Source organism: Anomalospiza imberbis, chromosome 3, assembly GCF_031753505.1.
Source record: "Anomalospiza imberbis isolate Cuckoo-Finch-1a 21T00152 chromosome 3, ASM3175350v1, whole genome shotgun sequence".
Classification (NCBI taxonomy): domain Eukaryota; kingdom Metazoa; phylum Chordata; class Aves; order Passeriformes; family Viduidae; genus Anomalospiza; species Anomalospiza imberbis.
The window spans coordinates 45,752,142-45,775,059 of record NC_089683.1 but is presented as its reverse complement, the minus strand read 5'-3'; the positions used below and the strand labels follow the sequence as shown (position 1 = coordinate 45,775,059).

Sequence of the window (22,918 nt, the reverse complement as noted above, 5' to 3'; positions counted from 1 at the left end):
TCCTAAGCTGGATATGAAATCCTAGAGTAAAGCAATACTGCATATTATCAGCCAAAAAAAAGAGATGAAAATAAGTGGAGTGGTAAAGGGATAAAGGAGACATTCTGGTTCTGTGTTTCTTTTCTTTTCCTGCAGACACAATGAAACTCCCTGCTGTTATTTCTGGCACCTCCAAATAAAAAACCAGGATTTTCAAAACCACTGTCTTTGAACCAAAGTTAATAGCAAATTTCTTGTCAATGGCTTTGGTAAGAATAGCATTAGCCCAGAAGGTATACTTGAAAGTCCTGTTCAAAAACTAAAACCACAAACTAAGCCAGTTTACAATGAAGGCAGTTTACATCATTGCCTAGTTGGGTAAACACGTCTGCCTGTGCTTATCTCTGATAGCTCAAATGCTAATTTAAGGAAAAGTGTTACAGATCAGTTTATGCAATCAAACCTTTGTCCTTTTCCGCTGATCACCTGTGCTCATTCAAGGCTCAGTTTGTAAGGCAAATAATGCATTTAAAAGCAGTCTGTTTTTTCTGTTTAACAGCTACACAGCTCTTTTGGACTCTGGGCACACGGCGGAGATTTTTTTTGGTTTTGCCTTTTGGATGACAATAAAAATGAAACTCAGAGTTTTCCTGCTGGTATTCCGAGAACTGTGGAGGCTGGTGAGTTTCTGGGTGATGGTGTGCTGCAGCCGACCTCTAGTGGAAGGACCACGGCTCAGGGAAACACCAAACAAAGGCAGGAAAACTCGAGAAAATACACAGAAAATAATAGTGAGATCTGAGAGAACAAAGGCACTGCCTCAGAACCAAGATACTGAAAATATGAATGTGAGCACTTATTAGAGCTTAGTGGGTGTGAGTTGAGCCTCTCTGCTGCTTCCTGTCAAGAGCAAAAATAGCACAATCTTATTTTCCGTGATGCAAAACACTGACTTGTAATAAAATGGGACTTTCATCCATGCTTTTAAAGATTTTTTTTTCTCCAATTGGGAAGTACATTTCAGTTACCAGGGAAAAGAGGTCCAATCTCATCAGTGAGTTATTGAGATTGTTAAGGTTATAGTCAATATCAGAGTGAGAAAGCAGAAGCTGGAACTGAGGTTTCAGCTCCTTGGTTTCAGTGTTGTGCCAGGGCAGAGTGAAACCATTGTCCTTGTGGTAGGACTCTGCAAAAAAACCATAATCAGACCAGCTGGAGAACATCAACACTTTAAGCAACATGAGTGCAAGATGTCTGAAAGCAATGCTGTCAGTGCCCTTTACTTTTCATCCACAACATGACTTAATTCCCTGAGGCTTTTTATCCTGAAGCAGAAGTATGTCAGAGAATGGAATATGATGGCAGGGGAAATCCATGTTGTGTGGATTTTTATTATTTTCATATCTCTTTTAATAAATGGCCTTCTGCCAGACCCCAAAAGACAAACAGCTGTTGAAGGTCAAGGCACCTCCACAGTCCTTGGAGGAGTGCCTATCCTCTAGGAAAGGACATCAGCTAAACAATCCTTCTTCTTGAACAGAGTCCTGCTCAGGCATGTACAACATTCTTCTCACACACACACCTCCCAAATCTTCATGTGCCATGAGAACTTCAAGTATGTTACTATTTCAGGGTTACTACTCCTCTGGTATCTGATTCTGGCACAATGCTTCTATCGCCAACTTCCAAAACAAGGGTGTCCAGGGGATGGCTGCGTCTGGCCTGGTAACAGTGTTGAAGAGTCTGTTGGCATCATAACAACCATTTTTAGAAGAAAACTGTTTTCTCCTTCTTCTTTACATCACCTCAGGCTTGCTCCAGGCTTTGAAGGATACCAGTATTACTTCATCCTTGAAGAGCCAAAACCCCTGTGTTACTTTAAGTTTTGTCATATTTTCTTCCCTTTTCTCAGCTCTTTGATGGGTATATTTAATACTGGGGGTTTGTTTGTTTGGTTGGTTGCTTTTTGTCTTAGGCCAAACAAAAGAGCAGCACTTTTTCTGCTACTTCTTTTCCAGACACCTTTGAAAGTCTACATAAGTATCAGCTGATTCTTCTTTATCCAGTATTGGTGAGTATTTCTTATATGCGCAATGATCCCAACAGGCAAGATAGAATTTGCTAAAATTCAGCACAACTCTTGGGGTTTACTGGAACAACATGTAATACAATTTTTATCTCATTGTTTAATCAATACGGGCCATCTGTGCTTCTGTTCCATGCTTTATTTCAGCTTTGTTTTTAATGTCTTGTCTAATCATTCTGTTGTTTCATCTATGATGCTCAGATCTAGATAGCAGATGAATGACACTTATGATGGTAAGATGAAACTGCTCCTCAAATATTAGATAACCAGATATTGAAGATCAAAATGATCCAGAGCACGTCTGAGTTGCTTTTAATACTAATAAAGGTCTATTCCACAGAGTGGCTCTGGTGAACTTTGTAATGTTGTAGGTCTTGCTCCCTTTTCTGTACATTATTAGCCCATTGTATCCAAGATCATGGATCATCTCTCTTTCTTTCCTGCTTGTATAAGAGAAAAGTGGCAGATTCAAGAGGCTGCATTTGGGACGAAGAGCTTAACCCTGCTCTTCCTGCCCTGGTAGTGCCATACTCCTGTGGCAGTGCAGCTGTGTCTCCCCATCATGGAACCCTTTTGGGTTAAGGAGTGAAAAATGGCTACACCAGCACCACCAGTTAGACTAGTCAGAGCCACTAACCAAATGCTACAGACCCCTTATCTGCCCCAGGTAAAGCTGTACTTTCCTTAGCACTGTCCCAGTCAAGTCTCACTGGTTGGACAGTCCCACTTGGGCCAAGGGCTCAGCCTTCCTCCCCTGTGCAAATCCACAGGTACATCCACTAGAGATTTTTGGTGGAGAAAGGAGACAGGGAGGACAAGTCACAGCACCTTTTCATTTCTCCATCCTGGGCAGCTCACTCCTCACCTGCAAGGACAAGGCATAGACCTGCCTAGTTCCCAGAAGAGGGGGGTTGTACTTTTCCAGAGACAATCCTGTGAACTGCTACAGTTCCAGACAGTTCCTATTGTGTAACAGCGTGGGTTACATCCTAGGTTTTAAACACACTGCAACAGGAATGCTGCTTTGCTTGCTAAGTACCACTATATGAGTAATTCTATGTAAACAATTCCCTCCCTTCCTTCAAAAGGAAAGAGAACTTGAGAATAACCACAAGCAGATACTCCTAGACACCCAGTCCCAATAGTGAATCTTGCTGAGCAGCTAATTCTGATCATAAGCAGACAGTTTAGAGTGAAAATCTAGAGACTCCTAGAGATACTTCACCATAAGTCTTTAAACAAGAGCCTTCTTCTCTTAGTTTATCCAAAAACAGCCCACCAACAGAAATATTTTAAATAATATTGTTGCAGAAAATTGGAAGGATGAGTTTCAAGGTTTGGCATAATTGAGACCATATCTTGGCTTCTTTATCAAGTCGATCCCACAAATATCCATCTGAACTGCCTGTTTCTGCAGTCCAAGACACAGTAAGTCCAGAGGAGCAACCACTGCAGATTCAGGGCTCCAGACTCTGGAATCTGAGCACCAGATTTCCAGGATTCCTGCTGACTTTAAAAGCCACACTCCAGATTTCTCAAGCATACAAACCAAGGATGGCAACATTTGCAGTATTGACCTTTCTCAGAAAATACATATAAACAAATGCATTATCTGTAGGACTGTGGTTTTAAAGGAAAGCTGATAATTATTCACAATTTCTTCTTAAAACTCTTGAACAGGGAATCACATCAGTGTTAAAAATATCTGAATTCCTGTCTAAAGCACTTCTTAATTTTTCCCAATTGTCTTGAACCACATCAGGATATTTATCACCAACCATATTAATTCTATGAGAAATAGGCAATGCCGGAAAATTTGAGTTAAGAACATACCAATTATATTTCTTAGTCATTTAGAAAGCATATAAACTGTTCAGTAGCAAATTTAGTAACAAAATGAAACACAAAAGAGAAAAAACAAAACTGTAGCTATCAATTATATATAATTCCAGAAATTTATTCACTGTCAATGACACTAGCACTGATAAAATGAAATTACTGAAGAAATTGGATAAATAAGGAAGTATTCAAAATTATTTTCAAAAGGTGATGCTTAACATATATTCCCCAAGTCTGCAGGCCTCATTGAGATGTCTCAGTCCCCAATAGTGTCCTGCTCTATCTAAACATCATAACAGTGATAATACAGAAAAAAGTCTCTCCAAGCTTTCTCCTTCTCATCCCAGATCTCCTCAAATCCAAGCAGCTCAACACTACCCACACTGCACACAGGGAGCTCATTAATTGCCTAAATAAGTTTATCGTTGCAACATTTCCTTCCTAGTAAAATCAGTTTGCTAAAGGAATTTTAAGTTATATATATGCAGCCTAGCTCATTACTTATAAACCTATAGATTTCTCACATTGAATTTGATCTTCCTCTGTTTACTTTTTAAAATGCTTCATAATTACATTTCACTCTTCAAAGGATGCTCATCTTATCTGGAGAAAACTACTTTCATAGAGTGTAAGTGACACACTATAACTACTAGGTGTTAATCTTCCTGCATCACTACATTCACTGGATTTTTCTTTCCTGTCAGGAACTTTTCCTTGCCACTGAAGTCCTTGCAGCCCTCTGAACTGCATTGCTGTGTTCCTCCTTGATGTGACTGAATTTCTTCTGCTTACATATATAAAAGAGAGGCTGTTACTTTTGCATTTCTGAATCTTCTTCCTGTGTTAGCTGGAAGGCCATTGCATTCCCACTGCATGAAGAATCCTAGCCTGAGAGTAATCTCAAAGGTTTATTTTCTTCCTAAGTGCTTACAAACATTATTTCCAGCCCAATGAGGAAAAGGGTATTTCAGTCCCAATAGTGAACCTTGCTGAGGAGCTAATTCTGATCATAAATAGACAGCTGAGAGTGAAAGTCTAGAGACAAATTACCCTCAGTGTTAATAGCTTTTTATTTGGGTGGGAAAAAAGCCATTGCTGACACACTGTTTCTCATGAACAGCTGCTGGGCTAGATGCATGCATGACAGCTCCTAGGTTTGGTTCCCTCCTGATAAAGGGGATAAAATTGTTCAATAACACTGCTGTGCGTACAAAATCTCTTCCATCTTAGGATGTGCAAATATTTACTCTGGACTAGCTGAGCAATTCTGTCTGCAAAAATCTGGAATAAAATCAGAAATATCCAGCAAATCCCACATTCAAAAAAAATAGCATCTTGACATAATAGGAAACTTAAAGATCATATATATCATCATTAGCATTGGAGATTAGCACCGAAACAACAGCTAATCAGCCATCAAACACCACTCTGTTATTAGACTTATTCACAAAGTGTACTTCCCTTAAGCTGACCCAGTGGAAGTATTAAAAGTAAAAAGAAACCAAAACAGTTCATACCAGGAAAATGGCAGAATTCAGATCATGGAACCTACAAATTTAAATCCCACTTAAAAACTGAAAATAAAACTAACCGGCAACATAGATGTACTAGAACAGCACAAAAACTTCAGGGAATTAAGAGAACCTTGGCCCAGCCCATTGGGTCTGGCATAGATTCCCATCTTTTCAAGAAACAGAAGAGAAAATTTTCATTTTGTGCAATGGAACTGCAAATACTGGCATTTTCATGCCTGTTTTCAGGAAGGAGTTTCATAATGGTTTTACTTTCAAATATGCACAGTGCACCCTGCTGGGCCAGCGAAAGCTCCTGGGTCCTCGCAGTCAGCGAAAGCCCGACCTGGAGCAGCAGCAGCACTATCGTGTGCTCCCTTCTCCGGGCTATTTCCAGCACTCTAACTCCATCTGCATGACAGCAGCGTGAATAACAAGGACATTTGCTTCTAGCACATGCAAAAGGAGCATACATTGAAAACAAACAAAAAAATTTAAAAAGTTTTCTAAAGTGGTAAATACAGAAAGAATTATTAGGCATTGAATTTAACTGAGTTGTCACATAAATAAATGTTGCAGAACCAGGTCCAAAGTACTACTCAGATGAAAGAAGGGTTATGCTACTTCACTACAGTGAAAACAGCATTATGACTCCTCCTATTCTGCCTTTACAGGCCCAGATTTCAAAAATCATATTCCTTTCTCTGGTTTTAATTTTTGGTTACTTCTTGGCAGATCTAAGAGGGTTTTTTTTAAACCAGTGTGCATTTTATTTACCTGCCTGTAAGCCTTTCTTCAGCATTACCTCTCTTTCTTTTCTGAAACAAGATATATCCTTTGGAATTCCAACAGAACAATAGAGGAAAAAATGTTCAACAGGATGTTACACATAAGCTGGTATAATCCAAACATTTATCAGGCTCAATGCAGCTCAGATGGTGAAATTATGAGTAAGCAAGTTTAATGAAAAGACTATATTCAAAGAGCAGAATTTATTTAATTAGAAGACTTTTTGGCAAATTCTTGTCTTCCTTTCTTTTTTTTTTTTTTTTTTTTTTTTTTTTTTTTTTTTTTGTGAAAGTCTTTATAAAGTCCATCTGGATACTTGTGAATCCTATAAATACATATTACAATGCACAGCTATGCAGTGGAGTTCCTTGACAAGCATCCTTTACAATTCTGTCACCTTCCTAGGATGCCTGTGTCACAGAAGGGGGAGCTGAGAAAACTTTTGGAGGAGAACTGGTTTTTAATTCTCATGTATCAACACTGGTCACTAGGAAAAGACTCTTCAGCCAGAGGGTGGTCTGTCACTGGACCGAGCTCCCAAGGAAATGGTCATGGCACCAAATCTGCCTGAGTTCAAGGAGCATCTGGATGACACTTTTAGTCATTTGGTTTAGCTTTAGGTAGTCCTGCAAGGAGCAGGGAATTAGAATCTTTGGTTCTTATGGCTCACTTCCATCCTGAGGTATTCTAAGGTTCTATGATAAATATATGTACAAGAAGCATACACTACACAATTTTTATCTATTTGAGAAAAATTAATGCATGGAAATTAAAACCACAGGTGAAAACCTGGACTTTAAAAAAGGCCCCCTAGATCTCATCCAAAAGCAAAACATGGCAAACCGATGGAACACTTCAGAGCCCTAAAGAGCTAGGACCAGAATGGGTTTTATGATCCATCTACTACTTTCACTGCTCTTGGGCAGGAGAAAGTAAATCTGTTCCCTAAGGTATTTGTTTATCCTGTTCTTAAAAATGGATGGCCATTACAGATGGTCAACAACCTCCTAGCCTAGATGTCAGTGTTTAGCTTACACTATCTTTGGAAAGCTTGATTTTTAGCCCACTATTACATGTCCTATGCACAAGTGCAAACAGAACTTTATTCCCTTCACCCTTACAGCAATGTCCCATGTTTCTTAAGATTTATAACCTAGAGAAAACAGAGTGGAGGCGTAAATCCAGTTCCTTTCTTTTTTTGTCTCATGTGTCTTACTCAAGTGTTCTTCACCTCTGTTTTTCCTCCACATATTCTCCAAGTAGTCTAGACTTCCTTGAAGTGTAATGCCAAACTTGGACACATCTTAGCGTTCATCTCATAATTGCCAAGGAAAGCCTCCTATGCAACCACTCTGTTTATGCATTGCAGTATTATGTTTGAAGCTGCTTCCTCTTCACTCTAAGAAGGGCACACTTGACTTGCCAGGGAGTTTTGCTTACAATATACAACATGAAATTGATTCAGTTTATGTTGTGACATTCCATTCAATTTCAACCATAATTCTGTGGTAAACACACAATGAAAAAGCCAATATTCCTGGCTCACATGCATGTATTCAGGCCTCAAAATTGAACAGTTGACACAATCATGACCCCTCAAAAAAAAAGCACTGGTGCGGCTTAAGTCAGAGCTGGGAAGCCCAAACTAAGGGCTGGGAAGTCCAAACTAAAGCAAGAAACATCAGCTAAATTAAAAATTGCTAAAGAAAATAAAGAGTAGGCAGTTCTTCAGCTGTATAAATAAGAAGGAATCAAGAGAAAAGAAATGATGGCACTATGTGAAGTTCAGATAAAAATAACACAGATAATGGCTGTAAAACTAATGACCAGGCATTTGGGATAAGATTAATCTGGCCTGTTTCAGCTGTTCCCTCAGAGTAACACTTTCACAAATGCTTGCTTCTCCCTTCTCCTCTCATCTAAGACAGACTGTGGCACCCACATGGGAGCCCATGGAGACTTTCAGGTAAGCACCTGAGCCACAACCAAAGCAATTGCAGAAGCTTCAACAGGCCCCAGTAGGGGACACAGTAGAGGCACTTTAGTACAGGCAAGCAGAGAGAAACAGAACGTGCTTCATCAAAAATAAGACTGCTTATTTTATTATCCTCATTTCCTTGGCTTTTTCCCCTGCTATAAAATCATCATGTGTTTGTACAATATTCTTATTCTGGGAATGTATTTCAGTCCACATAAACATCTGCACTTAGTTATGTTAGCCAGCAAGATCCTGCCTTGATTATTTAGCTCTGAGTGTTTTTGCCAGCTTCTATTCCCAGAACACACTGGATTTATAGCTATGTCCAACCTCCAGCTTTGCTAGTTAGAAGATTGTAACACACATGCTCAAACTGAACATCTTTTGTAGTAGGGCAAAGTCTTTCCAGCAGGCTCAAGTAACGAGCCATTAAATTGTGCTAGCATACATTAGCAACAGTAAAGTGAACTATTGTTGGATGCAATTTGTTGGTCTGTATTTTTAATCACACTGTTTGACCTACATCTTTTATTTGCTTTCCTTTATATCTAACCATAAAATACAACCCTTGATTCAAATACCAATAAAACCTGTTGCCGCAATTTTGCATAACTTGGCGCAAAAGAACCCAGATCTCAAGTAAATAAGTCTTTTTTTTGGGATCACTGTGTGTTTTTGTCTGCTGCCTTGCAGAGCTAGATCCAAACCATTAATAAAAAAGAGATATATACAGTTTCATCTAAGAAGACAAACAAAAACATGCAGGATATAAATCAAAACAGGGATTTGCAAAAGAATAGAGTAAGCACTTACTAAGCCAAAAACATATTGTTCTTGTGAAGAAGCCTGCTCTGACCACTGTGCTTTCTCCAAATGTATGTTTATGGAGTTCTAGGCCAGAACATTTTTGGAGCATAAAGACATGAAGCATTTGATCCCAGCAAAATTCACTGTGATCTGCCTAATTATCACAGAGCTGAACTTCACCACAGTTGTGCACAAGCTCACCTTCCCAATGCAGCTTCTAGACAATTATTCTCTGACAGATATTTCTTTGAAGATTTATTTTACATGACTGATAACTGCCTCAAACTGTGAATATGCTAATAGATAAATACATAACCTGACTTCCTACCCTACTCCTCCCTCCCAAGATACAATCTGAAAACAAATTTTGTTCTTTTCTTCAAGCAATAAAACTGGTTTGGGATACAGTTTCTTTGTATCTGGTTTGGATCTCTCAGCTGATGCTGAAATGCATCTACTTTGCTTTGGTGTGTGAAAACACACACATTACAGAAATAAAAGCTTCAGAAAGAAAAAGCAGAAAAGAATTATTAAAATGTATTTAAATCTTGTGAGTTGAAATACAAGTGATGTAACCAGTCAGCCAATGTAAGCTCAGGTATTATCCATTCCTATTTTCCCCTCTCAAATACCAGCTCCTGGCTCTGAGCAAGACAGCTTTTTCAGCTCCTGGTCCCTCTCCAAAGCAGGCAGAGATGAGAAACGCCCAGTCGCCAGCAGGACCAGGTTCAACTGTGTCCCTTTCCCTCCAGCCACTCACCCCACAGAAGGGCAAACACAAATTTTTTTCGGGGACTGGACAGCCCCTGTCAGTACACACATTTTGAAGACTGACTATTCAATGCTGCCATCATTTAAAGACTGCCCCATCCAGTACCTGGTTGACAGACCCAAAGTTGCAGCCCTCCATCACAGCTTCTGCCCAAGTGGGGAACCGGGGCCCCGCTTCTCCAGCTCCAAAATAACACCCTCTCCCCAGGATTCTGCAGTCAACAAGAACACCAGGTCGAGGTACAGAGGGAGCCAGAGAGATTTATGCATCCTATCCCTACCAGTATCAGAGATTCAAGCATCCAGAAGTGCATGAAACTATCTCAGAAAAGATATCTGCACCATGAAAAAATACCACGCTTCGAATTTTGTCTAAGCAGCTTTAAAAATACAAGGTGTTTTCTAAGCTAGAAATAATCCATAAATAAGAAGATTGGTAATAGGTACACAGCTGAAGGTCTCCTCTACGACAGTCTCCTCCTCTGTATAGTCACTCTATACTGTTCTAGAAGCAGGTTCTGTTAAAGAGAAGGCAAGCACTCAAGCGTTTGGCAGTGGCCCCTCCCATGCACATATCAAGAACACTCCCATACTCTCGTGGCTAAACCAGGTCGTGGGTTGTGCTTCTAGACCCCAGCTGTCCCTAACTGTCAAGAGAGCTTCTAAAGTAATAATATTAATATTCATGAAAACATATATAAATAAAGAGACAATGCCTCTTCTGCCTCATTCACAGTGATCTGAACCTTCAGTCATTAGAGAAAGGAACACATTTGTTTTTATTTGTACAGAAGCACTAGCACAAGTCATTCTGGAAAAGCAAGCTCTAAATATCTCCTTGGTAGCTGGGGAAATAGGACATGAAAGATCACATACTATTTTAAGTGTAAAAAAAGTATAAAATTTTATTTGACAAGTTAACAAATGATAACATTTCATTAGTCCATTAAAACACTTTATTACAAGGAAGTGCAGTTGAGTTATAGCTACACTACATGAAAATTAATTCTAAGGTGAACAAACTGACCTACTGGAGAGTAGGCAGTTTAGAATGTACATATCTACTGTATCCAGTTTATTTTTAGGAGGTGTTTTGTGCAACTAAAAATTTACTAGATGTCAGACAACTTCAAAAACTTCAGAACTATTCTTCTCAGATGACATCATCTTTTTTCAGATATAGCTGAAGTTGCCTCACAGCTTTTAGCAGCTGAAGAGAACTTCTGCTCTTCTGCCCAGGACAAGGTTTAGACATACTTTCCTTTACAGTGACTGCAATCTCATTTGCTTCCTTTTGTTCACCACACTTTAGTTTTACATGAGTTGCCCCTTGCTTCAATTTCTGAGTTTTTCTCTTTAATTTCTGCACCTAGGGAAAAAAAAATTCTAATTAGCACGTTACATACTCCAGAGACCCACAGCTGTAGATATGACTGGACTTCTACTGAACTCCAAACTACAGATGACTAAGAGACATTTAAAAAAAAGTTTAAACTTAGTAACCATGCACAATTGTCTCACTGTAACAGAAAACTGACCTTGCCCATAAAGAAACCACCACAGAAAACTGACCTCACCCACACTCAATTGGTCTTGAATCCCATCACTCCCTAACATAAAAATGCATGCTTGAGACAGCTGGAATATCATCTCTTAATAATCTGTGAAAGAAACAATAGTTTCTTTCCATTTCACTTTGTACAACCCTAATAAAAAAAACAATAAACCCCTAAAAAACCAATAAACCTCTAAAATGTATACTGTTAATTATCAGTTACTGGATCTAAGCAGCTTATTTTGAAGCCTCCTTAACAAAAGTGGAAAACAGAATAAATAGGGTTAAATGCTGAAGAATGTTTTTTAAAATGTCAAATAATGAGTCTTGACTTGCACTTGGCATGAAAAGGTCACTTCCCAAAGATAAAATTAGGCTGGAAGCATTCCAAATGCCAATTTAGGCTTTAAGTCCATTTCTAAAAATAATTACCTTTAATTGCATTCTAGAACATATTAACTGTGAAACACAGAGATTAGCATGGCACTTTTAGTATGGCAGGTTCTAGAAAAAGAAATATGCATTAGAATTATTAAGATTGGCCTGTATAAAATACAAATGGAAATGTCTGTGTGCAAAAGCACCAGAAAAAAAATACAGGCCAAGGAGTTAGAGGAATGGCCTGTATTGATAACCAGGGCATGATGGACAGTAATCATACAGACACTACTATTTACAGCAAGACCCTAAGGGGTGTGCTCTGACCAGGCTGTACCAGAGCATGGAGTACTTGCCAGAAGATCTGCACACTGGTAAGAGGCAAAGATGACAACAAGGTTGCACCACATTGTATGTGCTACTCTTCATCATCCCAAAACAAAGGCAAACTGTGGCCATAAAGATATGCAAAAGAAAGAAACCAAGGTGCAGTTGTTGCCCAGTGTCTTAGGTTCCTGAGGATGAAGACAGCAAGATTTTGAGGCAAGGAGAACACCATAATTGTTGTGTCTTCAAGAATATAAGACTTTTATCAAAAAAACCAGCTGACATTGCCAAGAGAGGCAGTGAGGACTCAGCAGTCAATGCCCTTTGTCCATATTGCTAATATGTAAGTCTGACACATCTGCTATGACATAAAGCACCTCTATGCTTGCAATTACATGGACAATAAAAAGTTTAAGTGAGTAAAATCCATCAAAAATGAATGTGAATAAAACTGGTCAGATTTAAATTAACTATATCCTCCTCTTTTCATAAGGTCTCACGCCGAGTTTTGTTTCCTGTAAAAGCAAAGTTCTCAGGTGAGTATTTATCTTGAAACATAAGATGAAAAAACAGAAACAATCAGACAGAACTATGGATTGAATGTTTAATCATATGCCCAAACCAAATTGCTACAAAAGAGTTAGACTGTTCAGCTACAGAAGAGAGATTTTACATGGGCATGTATGAAAAGTTGTTATCTATGGCTCTAAACTGAATACTGACAGAATGAGGGCAGTTTAAAGGTTAAACAAAACTGAAAGGCTTGCCCAGCTATGATTTTGGAGAAGCTCTGGTCAACACACTAGTTAACAAAAAGCTTCAATGTTTCAGTAGTATAAAAGACATTTAATCCTGTCTGTACAGAAATTACAGCTTCTATTTTCTCATTCCCCTGAGGGACAGGATATAAAGAAATGAAATTTCAACAGTTTATCTTAACATGGTGAGCAGAAGTGACAGACAGTGCAACCCAGCTCTGTACTGCAGAACTGCCACAGGGCAGGAAGCTTTCCCACCAGCATACATTCCTAACTGCCAGTTGTAAGCACTAGCACTTTTTCATGATCAAATGAAGAAATTGGAGGTACAAAAATATGAGCCAGCAGTCTAATTATAGTCACCCATACTGCAACATCTTGGCTTAAAACATTCCAGTGACATTCTAGCTGATGACAACAGGAGGCAGAGTTGTGGCAGCCTTTCAACAAAAATGTTAGTAGCTAGAAAGTTTACATTTCATTCTTACAGTAGCCTGATGCTTTTTCAGCTTGGATATTTGTTTTCCTTTCATCTCCATTTGTTTTACGAGACAATCCAGCTCCTGTTCCAGGTCTTCACGAGCTTGGGAGTCTTGAGTCTCCTGTATCTGCTCCAGCAGTTCTTGATGCTCACTATTAAAGAAGAATAGCAATCTAAGTATTCATGATACAGTCTCTAGGATTTCTTCCTGCAGGAGTTCCTAGTCATTTTGTGCAGAGTACAGAAATTTAGCATTATTTCCACTATGACACAATACACATTAATCTGGACTATATTAACATGAGAAAGGGAAAAGGTTTTCCTGTGAATCTGATTTTCTCATTACAAATTTTTAGCTGATGTGCATCTTACTTCTCCTTCTTCCCACAGGCACAACAACTACATGTGTAATAGTGTGCAAAATGAGATTTTTGAAAGTGAACTGCAGCTATGCAGTACATTTTCACTTCCCGCCAATTTAGCACAAACTTTGAAGGCTTAGTGTAATACATGGATTTTTTAAACTAGTACATTCAAGTTACAATTTTTCGGACAAATTATTCAAATTAAAATGTTCTACTCAAAAAGATTTACAGCAAAGTGGGCTGTTTAATTAAACTAACCAGATTAAGTAAAAGAAACTGTGTAGATTGTGATACCCAGATACCTGAACAAATTGAAGCCAGAGATCCCCTCTTAGATAAGTAATCCCTTTACAAAGGTCAGAGCTTCTTTTCTGACTTCTAACTAATGGCTTCTCCTTGACAGTTTCATTGAAGAAACTGGTTGCTGCTATATAAAAAAAGAACTGTCCTTGAACTGCTATGAGAAAGCTAGACATTGCTTTTTGAACATTAGATTGCTTGCCAGTTTAAATTTTACCACATCAAGGATTCCAAATCAGCGTCAACATCCTAACTGGTTTAATCAGCACATCCTCCTCTGTTCAAACCACAGCTCATTGTGTTGACATGTCTGCTATGACCAGCTACAGAGCTCTGGCCCACAGTCCCACAAGCCTGCATTAATGGGAAGATGCCTAAGAACACAACAGGTTGTAATCCACATTTAGTTTCATGGCTAGAAAGATACATACACTCCCATCTGAAGTGTTAGCTTCTTCCACACCCTGCCCATTTTCTGGCAGGAGACCATCCCTCTTTCACAACCCCCTTACAGGACCAGCAAGTTCTCCTGCTATCAACAAGCAAAGGGTACGAGCACCAGACTGACTCAGCACAAAGACCCAGCAGGTACACAGGTAAGGAAAGAACACAGAGTGAGTTCAAAGAACAGGAGAGATGTTGTGACACGTCTCTGCGAGCTCTGCTATCCCAGTTATCAGAAGGTTTGGCGCAGGGACAGATGAAGAGGACACGGGTCTTGGGGTAAACCAGAGTGTATTTATCAGATGGACAACATGGAGCCCCAAGACCAGATTGGGGGGGTGGGGGGTGAACAGAAGTTTTTATACAGTAACTCAGGAGGAGGGGTGTAGGAACATTAACCAATGAGGGTAAAGCTGGGGAGGGGTCTAAGGTGGGAGTAAACTATTGTAAACCAACCAGGGGAAATAGGGCAGTGGAATAACACAAAGTAACAAATAGGGTGTCGAGTATAACAAAATAGACAGGGAACACTCTGGAAGGAGGGGTTGGGACAAGGAGGATTGGCAGGGAGAGTTCTGGAAAAAGGGGCAGGGATGGGGAGGATTAACGACTTGGAAGGGAGGTGGTTAGGGATGGGCTTTGGAAGACTGACAACTGGGGAGAGGAGGAGATTAGGGAAGGTAACAGGGGGCAAACATGAATTTAACCAAAACACACTACAACAGTGACAGGACTGTTTATGCCAGAGCTGTACTAACCCATTCCACCAACCAGATTGACTGCATCCTGCAGGCCTACTCAATATCAGCACCAGATCTGCAGCCTTTTCCAGGAGAAAAATTTTTATTTACTCTATATATCTCAGAATATGTTTAAAATGTCTAAGAAGCACAGGTCTGAAAGCTTTTCATTTGCTGTAGCTACTACTTCAGTAGCAGCTTGTTTAAATACAGGATGTGGAGGCAGAAAAACAAGACCAGTGAAACACCAGGATAGAAAGAATTTTTTGAATGAGAAAAATCCTACTAGTCAAGCCTGCTCAGGTCATTCTGTCAGTAAGTAGTCCTATAGTGAAAACAGGCTGGGCTCAACTACAGCACCCGTCACTTCTCAGGGCTACTGCTGAAGTCACGTTTACTCACAACACCAACGATGGGTACTCACGAGCTCATTTGGCCCAGCTCGTCTTGAAAGGCCAACAGAAGGTCTGAAAAGCTCCTGGTGGCAGTGGGTGATGTGGAACAAGTGGAAACAGATTTTGAAAGTGCACCGTGCCCTGAAATCCCAGCTGTAGCTCCTCCTTGTCCTCGCGATGAGACACACGGATTGCGATGCTTCATAATGTGCAGCACGCTTTGTACATTTGCGCTGACAGAATGGCTGGAGCTGACAGACTTAAAGAAGAATGATCAGCGGCTTACAGAAGTAATTAACTACTACATACCCTTACTCAAACTGTAGATGTCACTTTAGTGACAACAGTGGTTTTCACCTACCTTCCCAGCCACAAAAGGTAGTTCACCAGCCTTTACGTGTAATTGTGAAAGCTGCATTTTCTTCATTGTAGCATTTCTCTGCCATAAGAAAATATAAGACAAAAAATTCCAATCTGTTGACTCAAGAGTACAATCTTAAACTCTTTTTTAGTAAGTAAAATTCAAGTAAATACACAGTGAAATGCATCACCTCAGTTTTCTTCTGGTTTAAAAAAATCATTCCCTCCTTCTGTATGTGTAACAAATAAGACTTTCCAATAGCTGACACAAGTCAATTTATTCCATATGCATGTAGGAGATTTTTTAACAATTAGGCTAACATTAAAGGAATCAAACCTATTTACTTATGTTTTCAAAACCACAGTTGCAAAATTTTGACTGATCTGTAACATGTGTTGCAAAATCATTTCTCTTGATTTCAGGAATCCCCCCAAAACACACCACCTTAAGATGCTGAGCCAAAACTCCTTTGGAAACAAATTTTGCCAGATAAACTGAAAGGAAGCTAAGACAAGACATGGGGGATGGCAGCAAGATTTTAACAGAGGTAATTGTCAAGCTGATAAGGGAAGGTTTTCCAGTGATGTCCTACCAGCCACAGTACCATTTTAATTAATGAAGGAAAGAAAAAAGAGGGGAAAAAAGAGTTATTTAGCACTGTTTCTCACTTTGGAAGTGGAGTAAAGTGCAGCAGATGAATCAAGTGCCTCTTACATCACTGTTTTTCACAAATTCCAGTCTCTGTGCGAGTCAGATGCTATCAGCAACAGTATGCTAATAAAATTTCCACATTACCTTCCTAGGTTTTTTGTTCTTCCCGTTTTCCTTTTCAGGTTCATGTTGAGATGTTACTGAAGACATCAAAATTCTGTTTATATCAAATCCTGTTTGAAGCTGTGGCAATAAGCAAAAAAGAAAACAGCCATTTAATGTAATATTAGAAGTATGAAATAGCAAGATTAAATTAATTCTCCTTCATGCATGGATAAGAACCAATTAAGGGCACTATTAATTGTCCTGCTTGGAAGGCATAAGCTACTCTTAAAACCTGAACAGATTACTAGGAAGGCATGGTATCAGGCAGATCTTGCAGCTCTGTCTTAGTATTCCTCATTTTCATATTCAGTTGCAGCAACAACTGTATTTTTCCACTTGACAACCAGCAACCGAGATAGCCAATCCTGCCACATGCTGAGGATCTGATCATAAAATCCAAATTATATGAACATTTGGCTCCTACAATCTGAGGACAGAGAGAACTAAGCCTGTCTGTGTTACACTGAGGTCAAACCTGCTGGACAATCCTCATACTGTTCGGTGGTTCAAAGTTGCTATCAAGGCCCATGATAAACAGGATGACAATCAACCCCAATTAAAGACAGGACAAGGACTTTGTTTTGGCATGTGTTACAGTTCCAGCTGAACAACGCTGGAGGTCCACCACTGAAGTAAAAATATTCTGGCTTTTCTATCATCAAGAGGAAGTGAACCACACCACACCCTGTGCTTCCCAGCTCAGATCCAATGGACCTAAATCCATCCTGCAGTGTATTAAGATGGTACTAACACTACTTTAGGACTCAGTTTACTGCACCTTAGTACTTTCTTGACCAAATGTTTAGACTGTCTGCTCTGGGAGAGTCATTCTTACTACATTTCTCAGAAGATAAAATCTCTGTACTAGGCCTTTTGCTCTGCAGCAGCATGCAGTCTAAGCAAGAAACCAAAAAACCTACAGGTTTTCAACTGTGTCATTCTGCTGGATTCTGGAGATGGTCAGACATCTGGGCTACAAATTTGCATGCTATTTAAAGCTTCCTGGGTTGATGAAAACCCATCATCCTTGGATGAGGTATAAGAGCTGACAGCAGTGATGAATTGAATTAAGGCATCAGCTTTGCTTACATTATTCCAATATTACTCTTCAGCACTGCAACCCCCACTATTGGTCTCTCTTTCAAGCTGGCTGCTACTTATGCACAAAGTGAGGTTTGGAATATGACTACCTTGCCCCTTTAACAAAAGGTTTCATCATTTTGCTCTCTTTGGCAAATACTCCTCTCCCAGATGGATGCTGGCCCAACAAACTGATTATGGCTTCACAGAATAATGAATTATACAAGACCTCATTTGATGAACAACATATCAATGATTAAGGTTTTTCCAAGTACAGCCCTATGGAGTAGATTTCTACAGATCTTAACAAAGGGAGGAAAACAAACATAATAATCAACCTCACTTGGTATATATGGTTTCATATGTGACCACTTTCGAGTTACTGCAAATTAAGTGAACCTGATTCAGTTACAGATTTTCTAGAAATTAATTTTCCACCTGGGTCACTTAGAGCAGTGTTGAGGCTGATGAACTGTATCAGTAATACAAACCCAAGTAGAACCTTTCTTCATTGAGATATACAACACACCTGGCAAGCTTTCTAATATGTAGCTTATAACTGATCTAGGCAGTATTCCAGGAGTTCTGCCTGGGTAATAAACATGAGGAGTTAAAATGTAATAAAACAAGAAGGGCATTTTGAACAGAGAGAATAGCTTTCTTCAGTACTAAAACATAAGATAAAATAAAACCTTTTCGGTCTACCTGAGCAGTTTTTTCTTGTATTAGCTTATGCTGATGCTCTTCTTTACACAGTTTTTCTTCTAAGTGTTTGATCTTGTCCTGAATTTGAAGGCAAGAATGATGAGTCCCACTTCAATTTGTCATGCTGAATCAGAAGTCTGGAGGAGCTCACAACTGTAATATGGGGATAAAACTGGACTGTGTGAATTTTTAAAGCCCAAACTGAAAAAAGACTAATGCACTCGAAGCCAAGGTATGCTTCAACAGAGGTAACTTTTGCAAAACTTAGTACTATTAATAGTATGCCATAAAATGATACCAAATGACTTTCAGACTGTCATTCCATGCATGCTTACTTCAGCAATTCTCTGAGTAGCAGTAAGTTTAAGACACTCTTTTTCTAGCATTTCAAGCTTTTCAAGTTTTGCATGCAGTTCCAGCCGGTTCTGATCTTCCTCTTTCTGAAGCTGAGCCTGGAGAAAATAAGCAAGAATGGAGTTGGCAACTGACTGAAATTGTTTCAGACAGAAAAAAACACCAAACCACCCCACATCAGAATAAAGGTGTTTAATTAGTTTAAATTCCATATTTTTTAAATTGCAAAGTGATGAAAAATACCAGGCAAACAAAGACAGCTTAAGCTTCCAGCAGCTTTTTTGTCTACCAAGTGTGCAAGTAATAGCATGGCTTTGCTCATTAGGAGTTCCACCCAGGGAGCTTTTCATACAATTCATTGAATGGTTGTCAACAGCCATACACTAAATTGCTTCTGTTTGCTAGCAGCCTGAGCAGAGCTCAGGAAAAACAATGACCACAAAAAACTTCAGATTCTGCACATTTCTACACTTTTGAACTATGTCACTACTTTGTTATTATGCTAAAGGACTTCACCTGTTGTTCTAAAATAATTTTCTTTTCCAGTTCTGCACTGGAAACCATCTTTCTCATGTAATCCAGCTGTTTCTCCAGCAGGGAGCAGCGGGATTGTGCTGCATTTAACTGCATATATGAATCTACAGAAAGAAAGAAACAAGATATTCGGTACAGCAAACGGAGCTACACATTTAGCTAGACTGTCATATCATTGAGGAATTCTCTGTCTTCAAATCAGACAAGAACAGTTTTGTTAGTCTGAACAAGTAATGAGGTTAAAATGTATTTTATATATAAGACATGAGAATCAAAATGTTTTTTCAAAACTACTCTCTAATTTGAATTCTAAAGGCATGAGCACTACAGTTACTTTGATTTGTATCAGCAGATACCTAACCAGAATTTGAGAAAGGAGAATCTTCTCTTCTATCTTTTCTCAAGCTAGCACTGTTATGTAAGCAGCTGCTTGCTTATTGTAGGAGTTAAACATACCACCTGAAACATGCTTAGTCTTTAAAATTGCTTTATCGCTTATGCAATACTCGGTTGATATATGTAAAAAATATCTCAACTTGATCCACAATTATCAAGCTCCTGTCCCTCCTCAGTTCTGAATCAAAAAATGAAAGAGAGCTGCACTAATTAGCAGTTTTTCAAAACAAAACACTCCCTGGATTATACAGTCTTAGTGTTGCTGTGGCTACACCTTATCACCCCAAAGAAATACCTTTCCTCTGTTGCATCAGCTCTTGATGTGCTGCATCCTTCTCATAGGATTTGTGCTCTAAGACCTTCTTGTACTGAGCAGCTGCTCTGGAGAGGCTGCACAGTTTATCTTCAGCCTGTGACTTCTCCAGCTCTAGGCGGTGGATCTTTTCCTGCAGAGCTTTCAGGGCTGCCACTACAGCTAGCAAACAACACAACAGCTACACCTTAAGTAACAGTTCCTATTTGATGATGATTATCATTATTAGAAAACACTTCACATTACAATATACTACCTGAATTTTCTTCCTAGTATCACTCCCAAAATTAATTATATTCCCCAGCAGTACACTAACATATGCAGTACATATATGGGAGAAAATGGATGTGTTTCCTGCATAACTGGGGTATGAAGCTCTGGCCCTATAAGCAAAACTATTTTCACTCCAAATGGCAGCAAGCACAGAAAAATAATGTCAAATAGAATATAATAAACCCTGGGCCTTCTCTTTAAACAGAAGCAAAGAACACAGGCACCCAAGTGAGGTCATAAGTTTTAATGTAAGGCAACTGGCCTGGACAGATTAAAAAGAAAAAACATGCTCAGAACAGGAGGAGAAATTAGATACAAAGGACAATTTAGCAAAGGATACATTGTTAAATACTTTATTGTTTCCAAAGGTAATATTTCAACATCTAGTATCTTGTATTTGATGATTCTTTAAACCATGGAAACAAGTCTGGAAGATTTTGCTTTCAGCCTCAAATCAGTATGTGTCAAATTATACCAAAAATAAAAGCTGCAATTTCAGCTACAAGTCTGCTAGCTCTCCATAAAGCATACAACCTGTGGAAGCTTAAGCCATGTCCTGCAACAAGTCAAGCTTTTTTTCTCACATTTTATAATTGACAGTTTCTCTATTCCAAACTCTCCCATCAAAAGAACACCATCAAATATTGCTACCACTGTAACAATTTTCACCATATTATCACAGATCCATTAAAAACAAACAAACAAAAAACCCCCCAAACCAAACAAAACCATAAAACAGAAAAAAAAAAACCAAACAAACATAAAAAAAAAACTCAAAAAAACCCTCAAAAGGAAATAGCAGAAAGCAGAAAGATGAAGTGGGACCATCTTTTCCATCTTTCTATTGTCATGCCAAACATTTCCTTAACCACTTAGCTACATAGCACTAAACTGATCACTGTAATCCAAAAACGCCCAAACTCTGCATGAAATAAGATTACTACAGAAATCACAGATTTTTCAGGTGAAGAACAATGACCACATGCACACTCATAGGCTATGCCTGTGCAAGGTAGCAAAGTTGTCCATGATAGTAAGTCCAAGTATGGGTATCCTTAAGATTCCTCAGGCACTCCAGATACGTTAAGCCACTGAGCATTTGCCTTGTGAGCTCCAGAGAGTAGTCACTAAGGCACTTGACGACCATATTTCATAGGGATTAACTTTCATGCTGTTAACTTTCCTGTGAGTCTGAACCCCCAAAAACCCAAAAAACAAAAACAAAAAACTCCAAACAAACAAAAAAACCCCACCAAAAAACCCTTAGAAGTGATTTTAAGCTGTAAGCAGTCAAATGGCACTGTGCAAAGCCAATTTCAGGTCACTGTACCATACTAATGATCTTTTTTTTACTGTATTTGAAGTCATGAACTACTTCTACTGAGTTTGAAGCATTCTCCCTTGCTTTCAGAGGAAGTCCGACAATTTTAAGTTAAACAAATTTCAAAGACAAAGTTTACAAGGATGTTAGAAGATTTGCAGAGGTTTCCATTCTAGACGTATGACTTCAGGGAGACTACTCCCTCAGGACACATATACATCCTGTCTTAATGTCAGACTGATAACTGCACCAAGTCATTGAACTCAGTCAAATAGGATGGGGAGTTTGCTCAAGAGATTTCACATGAAACAATTAAAAAGACTGTTTTAAGGACATATTTTGGCTATACCTTGGTTATTTGGGAGAGAAGGCCTGTCACCAGAAGCAGCTGCCAACTTCTTTGATTCTATACAAACAAAGGCTGCAGGAAGCTTCCAATCTGGTGGCTGAAGAAAACTTCCTATGAAACTATTCTTTGATTCAGAATCCATAGCCTGTAGAAAGAGAGACATTTAATGACATTATTTCTTTAAAATACTCTTTTTCAGAACTATGTCACTGGGCTGTTCCTGGCTCTGTTTATATCAAGCCAGATCATGTACACCAAAATAATAATAGTAGTAATGATAACAACAACAATAATAATACCCACACCCCACCAGAAGAATCCTGTCTTTTAATGCAGTTCCAAAACAATATATTTCATAACACTAAAAAACATAGCTTCCTTTGACCAACCAATATTTTCCAAGATTTTTCTACGTGCTTTCTAATAACTTATGCTGATTTTTGTCCTTTAAAACCCAAGTATCAAGAGCATTTTCTACTAACTCTTTTACAGACTTCAGTGTCTTGACTCTAAGTGCTCCCTGTAGAGCAAACATTCCAGGCTTTACAGCCTGTTTCCATTTGCAGCCTCCTTAGTGCTCCTCTTCCCATCTTTTTGGCTGTAAAACCAAATTACATATGGTAAATAATGTACCATTATTACATAATAAAGACACAGTTCTCCATATTTAGTGTTGAGATAACAGGAGGATATTTAACATGCAATATCCCCAGTATTATCTCCATTATCAGGCACATGTATTAAGTCCTGTTTCTTCACTCCCTTTCTGTTCCACCCTTTCACATTCTTTGTTTTATGAGAAGCACATTTGAAGACAGTTCATACCTGTCAAATAGAAATATTTCTTGATACTCGAGACATGGAGAGTGAAATATGCAGAAAGTGCTTTAGGCTAATACAACCTCTAGGAAGT

General features: G+C 38.9%; 1 protein-coding gene and 1 long non-coding RNA gene across 5 annotated transcripts; one reads left to right on the top strand and one right to left on the bottom strand.

Annotated features, from left to right (window-relative positions):
* Positions 1-1,999: 1,999 nt before the first annotated feature.
* LOC137470652 (uncharacterized) lies at positions 2,000-19,445 on the top strand. 4 transcript variants are annotated; one of them, XR_010997179.1, is made up of 6 exons: positions 2,000-2,050; positions 11,995-12,067; positions 15,322-15,825; positions 18,517-18,697; positions 18,917-19,007; positions 19,366-19,445. It is a non-coding gene; the product is annotated as an uncharacterized lncRNA (long non-coding RNA). The 4 variants fall into 4 exon arrangements; XR_010997177.1 differs by lacking the exon at positions 15,322-15,825; XR_010997176.1 differs by lacking the exons at positions 11,995-12,067; positions 15,322-15,825.
* Positions 10,905-22,150, bottom strand: CEP57L1 (centrosomal protein 57 like 1). Its single transcript, XM_068184223.1, is given in 10 exon segments — positions 10,905-11,129; positions 13,267-13,411; positions 15,533-15,762; positions 15,865-15,942; positions 16,660-16,758; positions 18,466-18,543; positions 18,801-18,917; positions 19,336-19,457; positions 20,045-20,224; positions 22,006-22,150. Coding segments are annotated over 10 exon segments (1,416 nt in total). The 5' UTR covers positions 22,148-22,150.
* Positions 22,151-22,918: the final 768 nt, after the last annotated feature.